The sequence below is a fragment of the Brachionichthys hirsutus genome, chromosome 2 (genome assembly GCF_040956055.1).
Source record: "Brachionichthys hirsutus isolate HB-005 chromosome 2, CSIRO-AGI_Bhir_v1, whole genome shotgun sequence".
Taxonomy (NCBI): Eukaryota; Metazoa; Chordata; class Actinopteri; order Lophiiformes; family Brachionichthyidae; genus Brachionichthys; species Brachionichthys hirsutus.
Window position 1 is genome coordinate 7,313,302 of NC_090898.1, and position 22,620 is coordinate 7,335,921.

The 22,620-nt window shown below is 39.6% G+C and overlaps 1 protein-coding gene across 1 annotated transcript in view; it reads left to right on the plus strand.

Moving 5' to 3' along the window:
• The first annotated feature begins 3,639 nt into the window (after positions 1 to 3,639).
• Positions 3,640 to 22,620, plus strand: part of LOC137907920 (chemokine-like protein TAFA-2) — a 104,853-nt gene continuing 85,872 nt past the window's right edge. Inside the window, exon 1 of the mRNA XM_068752285.1 lies at positions 3,640 to 3,739. Within this exon, the coding sequence (XP_068608386.1) occupies positions 3,640 to 3,739 (100 nt within the window). The remainder of the gene's footprint in view (positions 3,740 to 22,620) is intronic.

The window sequence follows — 22,620 nt, forward strand, 5'->3', positions numbered from 1 at the left end:
CTGCATTGTTGTCAATCAATGTTGTTGATTGATGGTGTCTTACAGTAATCCTCCTCCACTATTCAGGGATGGTTTCTCCAGTTCTCTCAAACCATCTGTTTTCCCTGGGAAGAAACCTGGACATTACTGTTCTCAAAGGAGTGTCCTGTTTCTTTCAGGTGCAGGTGGACTGCCGAGTCTTGTCCTGAGGAGTTGGCTCTCCTGTTTTGAGCACTACATTGCTCTGTTTGTGTCTGGGTGTTTTGTCTTTCAGGTGGACCAGCATCTGTCTCGGGGTGTTGCCAGGTTTGAAGTGTATGGGAATATTGTGTTTACGGCAAATCTCTTGATTTTTTCACAAACAGCAGCGGTGTAGGGGATGACAATGGGTTTCTGTTTGTCTTCCCTCTCCTCTTCCTGGTTGTTTCTGTTGTTGGATTTGTCGGTATTGACAAAAGCCCAGTTCGGAGCAAGTCCAGTCTTTTTTCTCTCTCCTCTTCTTGATTTCTTCAAGACATAGAAACAATGCAGATGTGAGCAAGTCTAAACACAAATGTCGACCAGAAACATTTATCACCAACTACCTGTGTAGCTTTTTATTATCAAAACAAATGTGGCTTTTTGAAAGGATGTTAAGCTGTAGGTATGTTGTGATTCAATTCTAAGGGCAGTGATGTGAGGACATATACCATTATTGAGCACTTGACATGCTTCGGCTCCGATGATGCAGAATGAAAGTAATTGGTTCATCTGTGTTGCAATGATTGATTTTGTATATAGATTGTGTAAACATTTTGGCATGAATTTCAATAGGGTTAGGGACCAGCAGGACTGATTTATCCTCCGTTGTTCTCACTAACACACATGGGACGGCTATGTGGTGCTTTTTCTATCCCTTCTTCCACTGTGATTGGATAGCTGAGTAACATTTGACTGTGGCTTGCCCTTTGTTTCCCCAAATTGAAAATTTTACATCTCTCTGTGACAAGGTATGAAAATGTCAAAAGTGCTGGTCTCAGTGCCTTGTTCAGCTTCTGCTGTTGGTGTCAATGCCATAAATGTGTGACGGACACAGTGCCAGAAGGTAAACAAAACACGTAGATGTTTACGTCCAACTGGTTCTGCCACAATTTACAACCGAGACGTCATAAAGTTGACAAAGGTCCTAAAGCTTTGATAATTTGTTTGGGAATTTTATATGTGAATGTGTGTGTGTGTGTGTGTGTGTGAGAGAGAGAGAGAGAGTGAGAGAGAGAGAGAGAGAGACTCCATCGGTTGCTGGGTTTGATACTGTCGGAAGTCATCGGTTAGATCTTATTGATCAGAACCCAGTGTTTGCGGTTCTCCGGTTCCCCCTGCTCCTCCTATATTACACGCCCACTCATTCTGCAGCAGACAGACCAAACAAGCAGCCAAAATGAAGTGGCACTGCATCATCACAGACACTGCTGTGTGTCTAGATGAGTGGAGAAGAAGCAGCTCTGCTTTGTTTCCCAATTATTTACTATAAGCAGAGCATAGTTGAGGAAGGGGGCAAGAAGAGGGAGAGAGAGAGAGAGTGATGAGTGCAAAGAAGGAAAGCGACAATAAATCGTATATGTATGGATGATGGACACATTGGCAGCCATATCCCCTCATCATCCAATATAACAAGTCTGGTAATGCAAGAGTGTGCATGTGTGCATGTGTGTGTGTGCGTGTGCGTGCGTGTGTGTGTGTGTGTGTGCGTGCGTGCGTGCGTTCATTTGATGCCCTCTAACCAAAAAAAGCTTTGGCTCAGCCGGTCTGGCTTTGCAGCTTCTTCCAGCTCCAGAAATGCCTGACTGCGCAGAGCCAGATGACTCACACATCCAGCTCAGAACCAAAACCAGGGCTTAACACGCACATACACACTTCCTCACGGCAACACAGTCGCAACACAAATACGCTAATATGCTGAGGTAAAAACATCAGCACAGATCCATCGGGGTGAGTGTTTGGTGTGTTTTGCTCTCATGATCATGTCTTCTTTCTTCTTCTTCATTCGGCTTGTCCCGTGAGGGGTCGCTGCAGCAAATCAACCTTCTCCACTTCACCCTGCCCTTTGCATCGTCCTCCCCAACACCAGCCACTCTCATGTCCTCCCTCACTACGTCCATGAACCTTCTCCTGGGTTGACCTCTAGCCCTGTTCCCTGGCAGTGAAAACTTTTTTAATATTCATCACCATGTGACTACCGTTATTTATATCACCACAAGAAATGGAAGCATGAAGATCCTGGAGTGGCAAAGATCAACAGCGTGCAAATAAGGGCTGGAAAGCCAAAAGTATTTTGAACAAATCCGTATCTGCCAGGCAAACTTCCTGCGTATTATTGATGTTGACATGGAATGCTCAACATGATACAGTGCCGTTCAGTGCTTAGATTGTAAAGTTCTATAAGCATACGCATTACTGGTCAACATTTGTACATTGACAGAACATTTTATTTGGTGTTCTGCGGTGCTTATTCATCATCGTTTGCATCCTGCCCAGAATATCCACTGATGATACTGCTGACTAAGATGGTCTTTGTTGTTTTTTGCTTTCTATTAGACTTGTGTTTTCTTTCATTCATGTTTTTTAGAGGGTTGGTTGCCTGTTTTGTATGCTTCAAAGCTTTGGGGCTGCTTTGGTTTGTATTACAATACTCTTCACTTTACAACAGCAGATACCCTCAGAAACCACAACAATATAAACTTTGCAGCAACAACGGAGATTGTATTAACAGAGCTCGGCTGTTTTTGATGCTGTTTTACTGTTGGCTACAGACTGAGGTTTCATACAGTTAGTTTCCACATATATAAGCAGTGATAGCCTCCAAACTTCTTTCATCTCCACATTGTCTGTCTTTGTCTTTTCCTCCCTGTGGGAGTGCGTGTGCATGTGTCTGTCTGCATGTGTGTGCATGTCACTTACCATCTCCCCTTCTGCTTCCATGTATTTGCAGCAAACAGATATTTCCCCTGTGTACATGTTCTTTATCTATCTATATTTGTTTATCGTTGAACATTTATGCTTGTGTGCTAAAACAAGGCTAAAATTCTACAAATTCTGCAAAAGCAAAATTGTGACACTATTAGATTTACAACTTTACTTTCCTGCATGAAAAGCCAACTACATTAATCCAGTTCATTCTGAAGGGAACAAGAAGGTCCGTCCAAGTTGGTTGCAATCATGCTGTCAAATATTTTCAATCAGAGCCACACATTTTGTCCTTAGCAGAAGAACCACAGAGCACTAAATTTGATAGAATTAATAGTCTGGGAATCATGAATGTCTGGATAACATTATATCCAGCTCCTTAGAGTACAAATGCCCAGGTTGTCACAGTGGAAGTGTGAAAACATTGACCGATACAAGTATTTAATGGGGTCAGGAATTATTTTTATATTTTTTTCATCCCAATAATAGTTGAGATTTTTCAATCTTGGTCTCTGTGATGGAAAACCAAAATTACCAACCTCCTCTTATCTGCATTTAAAGTTCAACCATTAGCTGATCTGCACTAAATGTACAAATGTACTAGATGTACTAAATGTACTAATGTACTAATATACTAGATGTACTAAATGTACTAATGTACATCACATTACAGTTAAATTGATTGTGGACGCTTTTCTTGCGTGTCTTTCCAGCAGAATGCGGGAAAGGGGTCCTTGCATTTATCGAGTAGGTGTGTGGAGTTTGCTGCTGTCCCTCTGTCTGGCGTTCCTTACCGATGCACACCGGAGCCACACAGGTAGGTAAATATGTGTGTGTGTGTGTATACTACATATCCCTATCGGCAGAGTCTTTGTACAGTATTTGCAATACTGGCTCGATTGTGGAGTACTGCTGCAGGCAGTCTTTGCAACCAATTTCTTTCCCGACGTTGTAAAGCTGGAGAGAGTAAGCTTTGTGCTACCCGAGGGAATGCACAGGTCAGATTCACAATGAAATACAAAGCCACGGGCGCCAGTTGCCAGAAGCAACCCCCCAAAAGGAAAGGCGATACAGGTAAACCAACAAGATTAGTCTTCACAGATTAGTGCTGTTCACGTTTTTGCTCTTCCATCAGACACGACTTGGGTGAATTACCATTACCTTGATCCATCACAGAGATCAAGATGGAAAAATCCTGTGGAAGATGCTGCAATCCTATTAAGAATAGGATTGCAGCATCTTCCACAGATATTCTTTTGAAGATGGGTAATCGGTGAATGTGTCATCGCTGGGATTTGATGATCTACAATCATGGCTTTTTGTGTGTTTGTGTGTGTGTGTGTGAGAGAGAGTAGGTGTGAGCTGTTTCTGTTTGTGTGTAATATTGACTCCACTCTTGACAAGGCAAGGGCAAACATTTTCATAAATAGGATGGTGAAAAGATGTGGACAAAGAACACAGATGCTCTCTTAATGCATTGCATCGCAGGGCTTTCAATGAAGTGCTGAGACCTGCACAAAGAAAAAAAGAGAGATTGGTTGGAGCGATGGAAATGAAAGTGCAAGATAAATGTTTAGTGGCTGCAGGTTTATGGCACTGAAGACGATCATGGTTTGGAATATGCTCTCCACTGAAAGAGTGGCTGTAATGCTAATGTTGGTAGCTTAGCAGTGGTGTGGGAGCTTTGTGCTTCTATTAAAGGGTGATTACGCAGATTAGGTTATTGTTCGTCACTTAATATACACTGTCTCACACAGGCAGTCACTGCATGATGTTTGCTGCGGTTACATTCTCCGGTCCTCCTCAGTTGATTTGACTCATTCAGGATTTGTTTGCTTTCACGTGTGTTAAATAATTACATTACATTACATTACATTAATTACATTCTAAAATCAAGTCATGATTAATCCAAATGATATTTTACATGTCTCCCGGCATGTAAACTGTGACAACGTTTGTAATGCGTGTGGACCAATCCAGTGCAGTGCCGGGCCGAGACCTCTTGACACGAATTCAATGTGGAATGCGGAACAGGAATATCCGAAAACGGAAACCGCTAATGTTTAAGGACCAGGTGATGTATCTTATTACAAGCTGTGATATCATGGCAGGCAATATAGCACTCTTTCAAGTTTAACGAACTCTGTTAACCTCATGAACAGAAGAGTTAATTAATCTCTGCACAGAAATGTATCTTCACCGACGTTAAGATTTTAGATGTATGCGACACTCTGACTGGTCAAGGCAGACATGCCACGCAAATTGACTCTTGGATCTACTTGAGGTTTCTGCCTGTTAAAGGACAGTGACAGAAAACCTTTCCCCTGTAACCAAGTGCTTGCTCAGACCTGCTCCTTCCAGAAAATGCCTTCATGTAACCGTTGCTGTGATTTTGCAGTACATAAATGAAATTTACTTGACATTAGTGTTGGCAGCAAATACTTATTTTAATAATTAATAATTGAATAATCTATCAGTTATGCATACTCAGTAATAGTAATACATTTTCAGAGAAATTGACCAAGGTTTCTTTAGTGAACAACTGTTTCCATTTTTGAAAGCGTTTCTGTTTAAGTTGTCAAACAGTGTATGTTTCTGCAGTGTCAGCATTTCATTGGTTCTCCAAACAGATGACCAAATTATTCATTATAATTATTATATAAATATATAATGTCATTATTACTTAACACATATTATTTATTATGCAAATGTTAGACTCATTGTTCTTGCTTGACTATCTTGCACATTAAATCTGAAAAACATTTGAAAATTGCTAAAAATAATTCGTTTTTTTGGTGGCCATATTGCCCAGCGTTAATACGCCACCAGATCACAGGGCATGTGCTGTCAAAGAGCAGTGGCGACCTCAGGAGGAATACTGAAGGAGCTGAGAGGAGACAAAAGAAGTCTTGGCAAATACGTGTGTGCGTGTACATGGGTGTGTAAGTGCGGGTGTCTGTGTGTGTGTGAAAGAGTGTGCATGCCTGTTTCACTTTTATTTTATCTCTGAGCCCAGAACAGAAAAAGAGGTCTCTCCTTTTGTTAAATCATCCATCTTCCTGTCTTTTTCTCTTATTCACATGCTTCATTATACACACCAGCACAGCACTGCGTGAAAGTTACAGGCTTTATGCCCAGACCACAGAGCTCTGACATCCTTAGTGGACGAGACATCTACTGCAATGAAGAGATATTTTTTGTAGACAGGCTAAGCCTTGGTTAAATGTCTCAGTGACTTTGCAAATAGCCTTAGAGAAACAGCTTGCCTTGGATTTTGAAGTTAAGCGGAACGACGATTATGCTGATCACTTCAACACACACTGTTGAGTCATTGATTCTCAGTCTATAGGCTGCAATCACCATACATTGCAGCTTATTAGGGGCTACTGAGCATTTAACTTACTCTGAAAGGCATTCTGTATGCCAGGAAAGGGAAACAGAGATGTCAAAGGATGGCAGAAAGAATGTACTAAACTTCTTTTACACAGGCTCAGGGACATGTGTACTCAGTCGGCCAATTGGGACACGCAAAAAGATTCACATGGAAAGACGCACAAAAATACATGCACACACACTGACATGCATGCATGCATGCACGGCCAAAGAGGCTCTCTAATGTGATGTGCAGAGACAGTGTGTCTGCCCTCCTTAGAGGCTGCTGCACAGTAAAGCTGTGCTTTATGCTTGGTGTAAAACATGGCTCCATATGGCTCGTGAAAACTTCTAGCTGATAATTATAAACATGAATCTTTTTATGCTGACAAACATTCCAGAGTCCTATCGCTTAGCTCGCTGGTGAAGAGACAGTTTGAGTTTGTAGTATGTTCTTATGTGTCAGTGAGAGAGAATAAAAATCAATAAAACATCTATCGGTACTTATTACAAGGAGGACGATTAATCAAAATGTAAATTTATTCTCACTTTGTCTTTTGCGATACTGATATGTAAAACAAACATTCATCCCTCGGACTAACGATCTAGTAGTTCCTGCTGCAACCTTTGTTCTCTTGGTGAAGAGCCTACCTTTCCACCTATAGATGCATATTAGATGCATATTAAAGATTCCTTCCCAGCCACTGGATACATTTGTTGCATGAATTTCTTGTGGAGAATGCTTTTGAGGAATTGCCATCCTCAAAAGCAAATATGTTTGTATCTTAATTGTGCTGGACGTCTGAAACGTAATACTAATACTACGTAATACGTAATACTAACATCGCCGCCCCCACTCAGATTTTTCTAGAAGCTATTGTAGTAAATAATATTCAGTGTTAATGCATTAGTTATTTTAATACATTTTTTCACCTAGAGGAGGACTCCCCATCTCTTCCGTGTTTGCATTAGCGAGACATAGATTACAATCATGAAACTTTTTCATTCAGTGATTCAGGTTTTAATTACCTGTCCGTTTTGTTTTGAAAGGGAGGGGATTTCTGCTGAAAATGTTGCTTGAAGTGAAAAGCTTGTGATCAATGAACACTGAATGCATCCTTTCAAAAGTGGTGAGTTCATGTCAGAGGCAGTTCGGCTCAATCTGGCCACTATAGACTGTTCAATATCTTTGGAACTGAAAGGCTGGCCGAGCCATTCTTCCACTCCATCAAATGTTGCACTGAGCTTGCATCCTTTTTTAATCCGTCCTTGTTGACTCTGTGTTTTGTCTCTCTCTAGCCATCAGAGCGGTGTCAGAACCGCTCTATTATATACTGCAATGATATTACAGTGGTACAGCCACTAATGACTGTACTAAAAATATACAGTATATTAATGTTTTTACTGTTGATTAAAATTGGGCACTTGTTGAACTCCAAAAAATCGAATAAAATAATTTATTTCACTGTGCATTTACTGTATAATATAGATTGGATCAGATTGACTGCAGATTATATATTAAGATTTGTTTTTCCTATTAATTTTATTAATGTCTTTTCACATAAATGAAATGGATAATGGATAAATGGACCTTTAGATCTAGCCTGAAAAACGACAGAAACACATGCATGTTTTTATTTAACTTTTATCTGATCAACTTATGTGCTTGATTATTCACATCAAGTGTGTATCATTTAAATTATGTCAGTATTTAATTTGTAAATCTTATAGGTATCACCAAAATATGTTTGATAGGAGAATACCACAAAGATTAGATTTGACTAAATCAAAAGCTATGTTAGGTTAGGCCTTTCAGACTTTTCAGTCTGACATACATATATAAATGAATAAATTAATAAATAGCAGGATCAGTCAAATATGATTTGGTTGGGTTTGGTCTTTCAGATGTGAAAGCATAAAGTTTAATTCATGACTCTCCCTTAGGCAGTGCTGTAAAGGGCGACAAAACAAAATGCATTGCTGTCATCAACGGTAAACCTTAAAAGATTCTGTTGGTCTGAACCCTGTCAGAAATATTTGCCATAATGTAAATACACAGTCCAGCAAAAATATATAACAAAGCTCTCCTCATTTTCAGATGATTTAATTTAAATTATATCTTCAAAGGTACATCTTCTGCAAGTTTCAACAATTTTGTTAGTCCAAGCAGGTCAGAGTAAATAAAATTGTTTAAAATAAGCATTTTTACATGCGGCAAAACACATTTTGTAATACATGTTTCCACTGACGATGGAATGCTCTTTGCCCCATTGCCCTAAAGCAACTAAAATTCTTGTTAATTAGGAGCATTTGTTCATCATTATAGGTATTATATAGCCCCAAGCAATTGCGCTCTTTTCTCTACTTCAGTCCACTTATACTGGCTGGCTGACAAATTCCAAGGAACCAAATTTCCATAAACTAACCTTCACCAATCAGCATGTCCTTGTGTTATTTTAACCATAACTTATTCAGCTATTAAGGTGCCAGGAGTGTATTGATAACTGCCTATAGGCACTCTGGCCTTTGGTAGACGATCACAGGATAATCTTTTTCGTTTATTCCTACTCAGAGATATTTACATCACGTATTCAAGGGAGAAAGTGAATATATATGAAAGTGGAACACTTATGCCAGACAGAGAGGATCACTGTGCTAAGAGGAAGACTAATTCCTGGGCGATGCAGGTAAACAAAAGTGCCATGTGAATAGACCATCTAACAACGTTAATGCTAGATACATGAGAATGAAAGAGAGCGAAGTGAAGACAACTCTGGAGATAATGGCCGGGACTATGGCATAATAACATGCTGACATAGCATCCACCAATTAAATAACAAATATGTGTTCAAGGGCTCTTCTGAAAAAATGGAACCAAATATGACCATTTTATAAAGGCTATATTTTTTATAAAGACTTCCTTGTCTTGAGAATTTTTTTTAAAATTTTTCCCCCACTTGGGATCCAAAGCTTACCAATATTTAATTGACAAACACAACACCTGAATTCAGAGGAAGTTGATATATGTGCTGTGCACTCACACAAAACGCTTAAACCCTTGGAGTTATCAATAAAAGCATTTACAGTCGGTGTCTGGATGCTGGGGTCACTGTCTCGCTATACATTTGCTATAATTGGTGTAAATGGGAAGTTTCCTCTGGCTGCACAGTGAGATTACCTCATTGGGGCCCTCTTATTGAATTCATTAATGCTAATCGTTACCTGTTAGCTCACCAGCCAGCCCCACAGAAACCCAGTCTGGTATATCTGCCGGTGTCCTAAGGAGGACTACAGCCTGCATTGATGGTCAGCCTTTAGTTAGGCAGCTACCTGGAACTAGGATGTTGTAGGTTAACGTTGTGGAAAGAGAACTAAAGGGAGACATACTATAGTTAAATAGTAATGACTAATTAGTCTTTATTGCTGTTTTACAAGTCATTAATTAAATCCATTAAATCCATGTTTCTTTTGGTCTTTGAGTTTCTAAGACTCGAGCCATTCCCCGGCATGTCCTTCTTCTATTTTGCCACACGTTTCATATTTTCCCTGGCCTCCTCTTTCCTTACTTTGACTTTATTTCACAGCTATTAAACCAGGAAATTTCAATTAGGTAGCACAGTGTGAATTTCTGCAGGGACTGGAAAAAGCTGCATTTATTTAATGCAGCCTTTCTTTTCTTTTCTTCCTTTTCTCCTCTCCACCTCTATCTGACTTCGCCTTTCTTCTGCAGCTGAACTGGAACATGGCTCTTTATATTTTCTGATTATGTTTCCAATTTGTCCTTCTCAAGTATTTGGCTGGTGACTGGGCCAGTGGGTTTTGTTCTTATGTGTTTTCTTGTCTTTGTTATTCATAAAGAACATATTTTCATGGATACAGGCATTTGAATCTCTGAGTGTGTGATTCTGTTGATGCTAAGTTACATGAAAGCCACACTGAAAGAGAATCACTCTTTCAAGTGAGCTCCTGGTGAGTGAGTAGAAATGCTCTGAAACATGTGTGACAGGAGTTTACTTGGGGGCTTGTTGGTTAATTGTGCCACTCAGACAGAAAACTAGACAATGATGCAAAATTGTTGTTAATTTATTAAACATACGCACAAAGGCATTCTGAGCACAGAAATTAAAAAGGAATATAAAAAATAAATAAAAGGGAAACATTAAAATCTTTAATTATGAACTAGTTACCAGTTTGTAAGGATCAAAATAATCCCAATAAAAATAAAATAAATTAGCATACTTTTCACAGAGTTCTGAATTGATTACATGATGTTAGTTATCTCCATATCCTTCGTTGCCCCCCTGTTGCCATTAAGGTATGTTAAACTGAGTGTTTGTCCTGTAACCTGTAATGTCAGTCGTATTATTCAGGATTTAGTTTTGCAGATTTGGAAAGTGTGTCATATCTGACACACTTTGATTATGTACTTTGATGCTTGCTAAAACCTGTGAATTAAAGACCCTGCAGGGCAAAAATCACAGCACACCCTAGATTGGCTAGTCTATTACAGAATAACATATGACATTACAGTACATTTCTGTTCATAGTCACACTTACAGACAACGTGGAGGAAACCAGAACCCAGAGCACTTATAGAACACTTTAAGAATATGTTCTGAGTTATTATTTAGTATTTGTACAGGTAAGAAGTGGAACTGAAAAACCACGACTCCCTGAATGTTATTGTATATGCAAAAAGCCAGCCTTCAAGCATATCAACGTTGTTTCCTTTGCCTCTTTGGGGCCCATTTGCAATGTTTTCCTCGCCTGTCATTCTCCACATAGCCCATATTTTCCGATTTACAATCTCAGGAGGTTCTCCAAATGCCCAGATGTTTGGCAAGGAAACAAATGCCTGGATGCTACGTTTTGAACCATTTTGATATTTCAGGCAGGTTTTCAAGAGAGGCAGAAAGCCATCCAATGTGTTTGTTGCACCCCAAGAATAATTTGGACAAATGAGTGCTTTCATGTCGTGTAATCACAAGAACAAATGCAATATTCTTCACCAATTTACCAGCTTCTTTGGTTTCGTGTTTATTGTTCCTTTGTGGCCCATGTCTTTTGCTGGCTGAATTTGAAGTGGAATAGACCTTTTCCATAGTTTTCCCAGTAGAGTTGGACCGCTTGGAGTTATGTGAATAATGAATGGAGTGTATTATATCCTATAAAGCAGCTCAGCTCTAAATGTGGGCAGAGAAAATGTAAATCAAATTAGATTAGATATTAGATACACTATTGTCACTGTCCAGTGCGCAACAACAAAATGCAATTAAGCGTCAAATCCAGAGGAGCAAGTGGGGACATAAATGCACATGTGTGTAATGTATACATGTAAACTTGAGAATCACTCATTTGTAACAAACCTCCAGACATGTCATTGGATTCATGTAAGGCAAGCTAAGCATTGCGTTTGGTGGACCAGTCCCAGTGTTGAGTCTCAAATGTATGGAGCATTAGTAGTGCCCGTATAGCAAGCAGTTTGCATTAGGTGGTTCTCCTGTGTGCAGACACTGTGGAAAGGAGCCTTACTGTTGTTTTACAGCAGCAGCCATTCACTGATAGATGAGGCCATCTTTCCTATACTGATGTACTGGGATCAATGCTGATGCAAGGAAAGACGGTGTCTGGGTGGAGTTAAGGGAAGAGAGAGAAAGAGAGGTAATATGCTGCTGCTGCAAATCTTTTATTCTCTCTCTCTCTCTCTCTCTCTTTCTCTCTCTCCTAGGCATTTTTGCTTTAATCCCCTTCTCTCTCTGTAATTCTCGCACTCTGTCGATCTGCACTCTCACCAACATCATCGCCTTAACAGATATGACACGGTGTCTCCTAGTAAACCATATGCTGCACAGGGCAACATTCAGAAGATTACTAGATTATAGGTTAAGTACATAAAGTTAAGTGTGTGAGAAAGTGTGTGCATGTGTCGTTTATAGCCCCTTTCCAGCACAAGGTCTTTAAAGGGGATACAAACATTTTGTCTAAAAGTCCAGCACGGCCGCTCATGCAGCCTAAATGTGGTTAAGAGGCTTTTATTTTTGGTCTTTTCCTGTTGTGAATTAAATAAAACAGCAGTAATGCAGCTTCACTAATCCTCTCACACAGCTAATCCTTGCAGAACACCGCTGTAAACACTCTGTGGGCGGCATTAAAGCAAAAAACCACTCAATCCCTCACTGACTGTTTTATGCTGAGAAATCTTTCTATATTTTGTCTGCTAGAGCGATGCCCTAGAAATGACGGGGCTTTCTCTGGGATGTTTGATATTTTTGGTGTGGCATTTGTTTTTGTGTGTATTTACTTGTGTGCATTCACAGTGAATTGTGCTGCTGTCAGCACATACTGTACTTCATGTGAGAATCAATACAAGATTCTGAGTGCGTGAGACAGTGATTCTGAGACGACCTGTGCTAGCGGCTGTTGACACACCATGCTATGGTAGACGTAAGTCAATTGAGGATTGCATGAGTTCCCCTAAACTGTATGATGTATCATCAAGTTGGGTTGTGTGCCAGCTGTGTACAAAATGTCCATTAAGAAGACATGAAGTGCAAGGTAACCTAATAAATCTGCAAGTTGCATCTTGTTAATAAAAGATGCAACTCAATACTTAAACAAAGTCCTGAATTTAAATGACAGATACGACGTCGTTATCGTTAAAGATAAGCATCTTCTTTGGCAGATATTATATGCTATGCTTACAAATACGCTCACAGTATTGAACATGCTATACGTGGATATATGAACTGGGTAGGGGGGAAGTAACAAGATATCCAAAAATATTTTTGTAAGTAGTGGTTTAAATATGCATGCAGGGTAATCTACAGGTTGTCTTGCATGTCCTGAAGCAATTTGCATATTTTACCTTATCAAAAATAAATGTTGTTAAGAAAACTAAAATAAATATCAAATAAATGCGTGTTTCTGTTTTCCTCGACTTCTTTAATATCTCCCCTGGTGGGTCGGAAGGGAATTATATAAGCAGCCTCAAGCAAACGTAGCGTATTTGCAGTTGTTGTCGTGACTTTGTTGTGATTTCCATTGACAAAAAAAACCCAAAATGTTTACATCATCCAATGTTGTGAGGCTATGGGAACCATAGGGATAAGGAAAAGAGAAAACTGCTGATTAGAAATCTGCTCAAGTTTATTGGAGCTATGCTGGAAATAAACATTGACCTGCCTTCAGCGTCATCAAAGGATCAGGCAAGCATCAGTTCAAACAAAATAAATTGTTTATTGCAGCAGATGACGTGATCACTGCTTCCTTGTCGGACTAATTGTGTTATATTTGATGCTGCTACTAGGGATCTGTGCAATCACTAATCTGCACTAATTTGTATGTATTCTGGAGAGTGTTGCGTTGAATGAATGAGTGTTTGCGTTGAATGAATGTGTGTCTGTTTTGGTGACTGTTTTGTGCGCCTCGAGCTGGGACCTGAGTGCTGTTTTTTGTTCTTTCATGAGAGTGTTTGAATGACAATAAACATTTCTTGATTCTTGATTCTTGATTCTTGAAAATGTATTCAGAAAGTGATGTTTAGCATCTTTAGAGGTGGCACAGGTGGAAATGGTGGCTAATGGTTGATATTGTTGAGTCATCAAATTATGAGGTTAGTGAATCTGTGATGACTGGGTGGTGGGAATTCATAATAGCAGAAGGAAGGAAGGTATATAAATAATGATATTAAAAGGACAGCAGCATAATGATAGGCTAACAATGCAGGTGTGTCACTGTCCTATTGGACAGATGCAGAGCTGATATCTCTGTTGACACTGACAGCAGGAAATTAAGACCCAGCAAGTGTCTGTGTGAATGATAATCTCCAGGTCCAAGCATGCTAGGAAATATTCTTCCTGACTAAATATAGTATCAAGCTTCATTAACACACCATCGATTTGTTCCCGTTTGTTCCTGAGGACTGATCTGATGAGGCAAAGGTAAGTGGAAAAAAACTGTGGGTGGACAATGGGCCTCTAGGGAATCTAATCTGCCTTCACTCCCACACAGGTGTTTCCACTTACCTTTGTTAAAGAGCGCTCTAGCAAGGTCATCTTTTTTACAGCAACGGAAAACATCTGATTTATTTCCATCTTGCTCGTCATCTTCCGATCACCAGTTTGGAAAATCGTTGCCTTTTTAATGAACAATTTCATCGACGTTGTATGAAAACACTCCATAAATCGAGCAAACGTAAATTTCTGCACATCAGATAAGAAGATGTCTTAATATGCAACACTGTTTAGGGTGGATTGTGGCTGGGTGCGTTTGTCAGGCCACTTGGCAGTGGCCATACAGTAATCATGATGTGTTCTTTCATAGTTTGATTGTTGCTTGCTTGGACTTTTGTGTCTTTGCAACTAGGGAGGGTTGAATCATTCCAATTTGCGAAATGTAAAAAATGGATCTCAGTGGAATCTCAATCGAAAGACGAACTTGCTGAACTTAATTGCACAAGATGACACTGAGGATACAGTCGATTGCTGTGGTTTTGAAAAGTGCAAAGTCTCTTTTTCTCTCCCACCATTTACAGTCAGTTTCTTTTCTTATTCCATTTCTTTGCCTTCATCTCCACTCCCTCTCTCCTCTCATCTTTCCACCCCTGGCTCTGTGATCAGTCGGCCCGAGACACACCAGGCTTTCCCTTTCATTTGTTACCAAGGGTTGGATGAGAGACGGAGAAAGGCAAGAGAGAAGATGAGTGAAAGGCTGCAATGCTCTGTTCTGATGAACGCAGCTCGAGACAAAGTGCTGACACAACAGAAAGGGCTTTACAAATAGATGGATTTAGCACACCAATCACGGACTCGCTCTCAATATTCAATGGTCAATTAAATGGAGGTTAAATGAGTGACGAATGCTTATCAAATAAATTAACTGAGTAATTATGTTACAACAACATGAAGTTATCTGGCATATTCTTCCATCGCTGCTATCCGGAATAAACAAAACAGTTTTAAGGACTTTCCCTTTATGCGTGAGTCAATTGTGTTTTGGCATTTACAAAGACAGAACTTAAATTAGGAATAATAATAATAATGGCTGTGACATCAAATCGAGTCATCATTATTACATTTGTTCCAAATGTATTCCCTGAGGCAACATTAATATTTAAGTATCCCAGCGGCTGCATATACAGTGGGCGATTCTTTTCTCATTTCTAGTTTCCCTTCCAACATTCCCCGAATAGCGTTTTTTCTTTTTAGAAAAAGGAGCTCAGCCACACCTGCGAGTCGTATGCTGATGGCTATTCATGCATTCTCATAAACTTATGCCAGAAGCTTGCTCGAAAAGTCTCTAACTTTTATGATGTGCAGTAATTTTTTTTATTATTATTCAGCAGAACTGAGTCTTGTAAAATTAGATGTTCCAACAAGCTTAATATGATAGTTTATTTTGAAGTGGTGCAAATATGCAAGTCAAAGTTCATCACAATTTAACTGTACATCAAGTCAACATGCAAATGTGCTTCAACCAGTCATCAAATTCATTGATCGCAGGGACACAAATGAGATTGTCCCGTCACCTCACCAGTGCATCATCATTTATTCTCCCGTATTCCTCTGCTTAGCGACAGAGACATTTAAATGCCATTCAAAATGCACTCCCTCAGGAATTAGCAACAGAGTTAAATTATCATTGCAAAAACGATTTACAATTAATGTATATGTAAGTCCTTAAAGCTCTACCTCTTTCATCGCTTCCCCAGAAATGCCACAGAAATCATCAGACCTGAAGCATCTGCAGCATTGTGTGCTCCGAGTTGCCTGGAGAAGTATGTTATAACATATTAAGGCTGGCCAGAGAGTAAACGTGCAGATAGCGAGTCATTTATCCATTTATCTGTGGACAGCACCGCAACAGAGCGACATAAATAACAGCCATGAGTCAAATACGTGGAGCTTGACGTTTATGAGTGTCTGTTCTTTGACAGGAAGTGAAATCAGACAGAATGAAATCATCATCAGCATGGCTGCTGTGCTATAGATCTCCCTCTTCACCAGTCGGTTTCAAGAAGGACAGAGAAGAACACTGAAGGAGGGGGCGATCAAAAATACAGGTTGAGAGACAGCGAGAGAGATGCCAGCCTCATTCAAAGAAATGAAAAGCGGTTGGCAGAGCTCTGAGCTCTGAGCCCCCCCCCCCCCCCCCCCCCCCCAACAATATAGATTAGAAAGCTCTGTAGGAGGGAGAAATGATGCAGACACCACCATCGCTGGATTGGTTTCTAACCACAGGGAAAGAGTGGAATTGGAAGGTGGGAGTGGCACAAGGACACAGAAATACGAATGAGTAAGGAGACCTGGCCATTCCCCAATGGCTGGTGGTGTCAGCGCCACTTAGCAATTAACAAAGGGTTAAAGTATGTAGCTTTCATGCATGCACACACACACACACACATAGACTTGCTTCCACAGGTTAATGACTAAGTGGTAATGTTGCACTAATACATCTGAGCATATTAACAATGTATACCTTACTCAACAACCCATATTTCGCCTGAAGCACAAATTCGTACAAATTGTATACAGAGGGGTGGCAGTACTGTTGAGGGGGTATTAGCGTGTAAATAAACTGCATGCGTCACCAGGGCAACCATGTTACAAACTAATATCTTGTCTGATGCAGGAGGACAGGGGTGATGATGTGCTTCATTAAAACTGCATGGAGGTCAGAAGCAAAGGCCTGGTCTCTGGGAAGCATGAGACGGTTCGACACAAGCTATTCCCGTATTAGTAAGGAAGATTAGTCCAGGGGCGGCTGGATGGGTGGGGGTGGAGAGGCCGATGGATTGTTGCATCCAAACATAATCGATTGCTTGACTTGTCAGGGTTAAATGAGTACCAGTTGCTCCACCAGAAGTAGAGAGAAAAGTAAAAGCAAGCAGAAAGAGATCTCTTGAGTATAGTAAGAGTATTTTAATCTTGAGGGTGTTTTTGGATCAGGAGAATTTTGGCAAAGGCGCATTTTCTGACAGACATTTTTCTTTGAGATCCTCCACAGCATTGTTTTTATTTCAAAACTCAATTTGGATGAGCCACATCCAAGTGCTTCTTTATCTCTGTTACCCTTTTTATTTCTGTCACAATGTGAGCAGGAACTGCTGCTGTGAGCAAGCAATTGTGGTCACTCAATTCCTCAGGCATGCTTACTTGAGGAATGGGCTGTGCGTGCACTCGCTGTGTGAATGCTGTGAGGAGAAGCTTTAGTCTGCAGTACGCTGGGTTTTGCAAGCAGAGGCAACTTTTACGGCAGACGTTTACATTTTCATTGCCTCCTTCATTGCGGTCTCAGTGCAAACAAATGGTTCCACCCCATTCACGGTTTCATCTGCACAACTGTGCAATATGTCTGCTTAAATGATTTTAGATGTGTAAAGCATTTCCAGTTTTAATTATCTTTTCTTCCATATTGAGAATGATCTTCTATAAAAAAGACAGCATCAGTTGTTTTATGAAATTCTTTGTAAATATTTATATATATATATATTAGAAGTCAAAAATAACGTGTTAATGGCATTACCTATTTTCATTAATTCATTAATTACGTCAAATTCTTTTTACACATTTCATGTATGACGAATGCAATTTGTTAGGAAATTTCATATTTGGTGATTCTCGCTGCTTTCCTCATTTCTTTTAGGAGTATTACTGCTGCCTTTCTTTGGATCCATGACTGAAGGCTAAAGAGAGCAAAATGAAAAAATCACGCACGCAGTGCGAGAGCAAAGAGAGCAAACTGAAAAAAGTCTCTGCAGGTCGACTCAAACTCAACCTACTCGGGCCGACTCCACCTTCGTTCGCATGTCTTCGGTTCTCCTCGGCTCCACTATTGTGTTCGAACTCCAAAAATCTGTTCTCCTTCCGAGGCATTTTAAAGTCTGTGTGACCCTGCGGTGAACTGGCGGCTTGTCCAGGGTGTACCCAGCCTCTCGGCCGTAGCCTGCTGGGATAGGCTCCGGCACGACCCGGTAACATACAAAGCGCTTAAGAAGATGAATGAATGGAATCATCAGTATTTTTATGTTCCATCCTGTGACCATGTAAATATCGTGTGTATGAGAGAGCGGCTGGATGTTGCTGCAAGGATTCAGCAGTAGAGACTCGTCGACTGTGCGAGCCTCCCTTTCTCTCAATGCTAATTTTCTTGGCAGGTTCACAAACTGAATTTTAATTTGCACTCTGCTTATGATTCATAACGAATGGTAGCATCTCAGAGGCCAATGTAATCTAATTATTATCACAAATACATGGACTTGCATGCATTGATGTGCACAACCCGCATACACTAAGACGTGGACACTCTAATCTAATTAACTTGGCAAGTATTCTGAACTCATTTTCCCCTTAAAAATATGTTCTTTGTGAAAAGAACACCGTGGGCCTTGGGGGGAAAGAATATTTCTATATACTGAATATGTTATTTTTATTGAGCAACTATATGCAGCACGTTTAGTGCATCAAAGCATCGTTTTCACTCTGTTAGGGCTGTCCTGGAGCTGGAACACTGCTTATTTAAACGTTTTGAAGGCACAATGTGAATGCAACGCTATCGTGAGATTGTTAGGTGGGGGAAATGCTGAGTGATGTCTAGAAGTGCAATTATTTGAATGCCCTGCAATTAAATTCACACATTAGTGTAGTCTTTATTTCTTAGAATTATATTTATTATGAAAGTAAAATGGTGTAAACATTTTCATAAAGCAATGAGATGTCAATTCTGTGTTTAAATACTGTTGTCTATGAACTGTAAGAAAACACAGTTAAATGCCCGTTAGGATTCAGATTCCTTATTTTGTCAGATTGCAGCGATGTTGGTGTTGGCACAGCTTTTTCTTTCTAATTTAAAAAATTTGATGAATGCTAAAAAGTGAGTGAATGGGCTCCCGTTTTTCAGACTCTTGCTAATGAAGTGCTTTGTCTCCGTGTGAGAGAGGCGGGCTTTAACCTTAGGCTTCAGAAGGTTTGAACTAAAGCTAACGTGGTTCTGTTCGCACAGCCACCTGCACCACCCGTCTCGCAATCAGACTCAACAGTACATACTGTATACCCTGTTCAGCCACCTATTCCCTGCCAGCTGGTTAGCATTCCTGCACCTACTTTCTAGGATTCCTGTTTCTGTTTGATCAATATCTATCGATTCTGCCTATCTCATGAGTTCCGCCTGTTTGCCTGCCCCTCTTCTAATTTATCTGCCTGTTCGAACTAATTACCTGGTTTTGTGAACTCTGTCTTTGGACATTAAAGTTACGGATTTGGGCTTCCCGTATGACAGCAACTAGTAGTTAACTTTTGTAATGTTATTATTATAATACATAAATGCAGACTGCTGACATTGCCAAGAGACAAAACAGGAACTTAATCAGATGAGAAAAGTTCCCGAAAATCATTTATGTGAACGCCCTCAAGGAAATGGTGCAAATTTAAGCTTAGTGCCATGACATTTACTTGAAAAAGTGACCTGGTGAGAGTGAGAGCGCCATCATTGATTTGTGTGTGGCTGTAACAGACACCCACAGAGATGCACAAACATATACAAACACACTGAGGTCCTATTTGTTCATCTATTATTCTGTCAGTAGCATGTCATCCTTAGTAAATGGCCTTAAAAACCACTGCTGGAGAGGCAGAAATAACAAGTCCTCTTTCCATGAAGGAAGAAGGGATGGGGGTGCTTAGAGAAGCAGAGAGTCATAAACTGAGAGAAAGGGAAATAAGCATGGGAAGAGAAAACATCATAGATGGTGTAAAAGATTCGTAGATTTAGTCCCCGATTGAGGATAATGATTTGCTGCCCTGCTGAGTTTGTTGTGCAAAGCTGAGAGTAAGAGAGCATACAGCAAAAATGGGGAGCCAGAGAGATTGTAAGAAAGAGGGGCCATTTGTGAAATAGCAGTGGGATGATGTGAGACAGACAAATGAATTGAGTAGGAGGAAGAGGAAAAGGGGAAAAGATGAAGGGAGATTTTAAATGGAGACTTGAAGTGGGAAAGACAAATCCAAAGAAGCACAAAATATCATGTCAGCATCAAGTGTGTTATATTCATTCTTAAGGATAAGAAACTTCAAATTATGTGAATTAAAAGGCATCAGGCTAAAACTTTTAATTTAATCTTCCATGCAAATTAAGTAGACATTTTAACATGATAACAATTACATTAGTCGGATCACATTTAATACCTCCTTTGATGCTCCCCATAAGACTTGACTCGAAAAGTCATGAATTTTAACTGACATCAATGATAAATAGAAATATATATAAATAAATAAATACAATTTTCCCTTGTCAGCAAGGGAAAATTAACTTGGATCATCTCCATGGGCGCTGACCATCTTGACCAGTGGTATGTGGTTATGTGACCAAAGCAAGGCATTGCTTTGATTTAATAAAGCAAAATGTGTGACCACTTTGTTTTCACAAACACAAACACACCAGAAATCTGTTGCATCCCAATGACTTTAAAATGTGGATTGTCCCAGGGGGTTTTTCACAAGAATTGCGATGCATGCATGAAAATAACATGAGAACAAAAAAAGTCCATGTTCGAGCTTGTTTAAGGATGAATAGTTTTTCCTAAATATCTCTCTTGCTCGTTCCAAGCAACGTTCAGACCACTTAACGTTCTCAATATCATAATGATGTCATGCCAGACATCAGACTGAATGAAGCACAAAGGTCACGCACTTGTTTTTCTCATACACCACTTTCAACATTTTCATAATGTATTTATTCGCTCTCTGATTCATATGACACTGCAGGAAGGCCAAAGCCATAAAACACACACAATTACGATACATAAAAGCAACACTTTAATTTAGTGGAATACAAAAATGTCATTATATCTACTCAGGCCATAATAATGATGATATTGGTGATATAAGCTTATTAATTCACTAAACCACACAGTTATGCTATGATTGTGATTATGTGTTTATTACAATTAATTACAGCACAAAGTGCCTTTAGTAATGGTTAAAAAGTTGTTTAAGAATGTTAAGTAGTTCTTAAACTGAAGGCTTCAAATGTTCAAATCAGTCTCTCACACAGCTCCATTCGATGTTTATTTAACGATATGGTCCCATTAAAGGACGTTGGCTATTGCCATCTATCAGTATTAATAATAATTACATTTTAATGAACTTTTAGCTGCAGTAAAATCCTCTCCACTACTTTACTGTTTGGATTAGTGCACTGTCATTCTCAATAATGCTGAGTCAATTACTCCTGTCGGTGTTGAGTCTAAATGAGCCAAGGTGTGTGTGAGTGTGTGAGTGTGTGTGTGTGTATGTGGACACACTACTTATTTTTATTAACTCTAATAAGAGTTTTCTTTATTTACATAGAGATTTATTATAAATATTGGTATTGATTAAGGTGCTGCATGGGTTTAAACATTATTCTTTTCATAAGACATAGTACTTGTATCACTTAGACTTGTGTCACTTTTAGCAACTGGTGTGATGAACTGGTTGAATGTTGAAACGATACCCTGATCATGGGAAATGACATAACTTAGGTATCCTGGGATCATCTGTCTGACAAAAGCCTTTCAGTGCAGATTTGATGGTAAATAATGCTTTCAAGACCATTTTAATTTTGCGCTTGAAATGCGTGAGCAAGTTCTGGTTATGTCTGACATCAGTCATCGTCAGTGCTCATTTCACAGGAATGAAAATGCTGGAGAGAATGCAATAAACGGTGTGCGTTTATTTCTTTTTTCTTGGATAATCATCTGACCTTGCCATGAAGAAGATATCCAAGTGTCTGATGATACACACAGAGAAAAAAGACTTCCTCCATGGAAGACCAAACATGAAATGAAATATGATTAAAAAAATAATAAAATTAAACTGTTCCATTTCAGTCTAAAATAAATGTCGTTTTTTTTATTTATTTTTTTTAGAGTAAACCACAAAAATTATTAAAACACAGACATTTCAAGGAAAACAGGTCATTATTTGTAATGAAACTTGACACTTTGTCCCGTATAAAAATCATGTAATAACCAGAAAAATAACAGAGACCTTGTGGGGATCATAAAACTGTGCCTTAAGTGTGGGAATAGTTCAAAGTGGAGCAGTCATAGATTGAGAAAGGATCGTTCTCCAGGGAGCATTAAAGTCCACAACAACTTTAATTTCACGGCATTCCAGCGAGGAAATACAATCCTAGAACTGTTCACCATTTGCCCCGGGAATGATTTTAGATCATATGTGGCTCTTTCTTTTGTAGAGACAGAGCTTTCTGTTTGATGGAGACGATAAGCCAACGAGAAGAGCTTCACCAGGAACCACCGTTCATTCTCGTGGGGAGATAAATAGAACA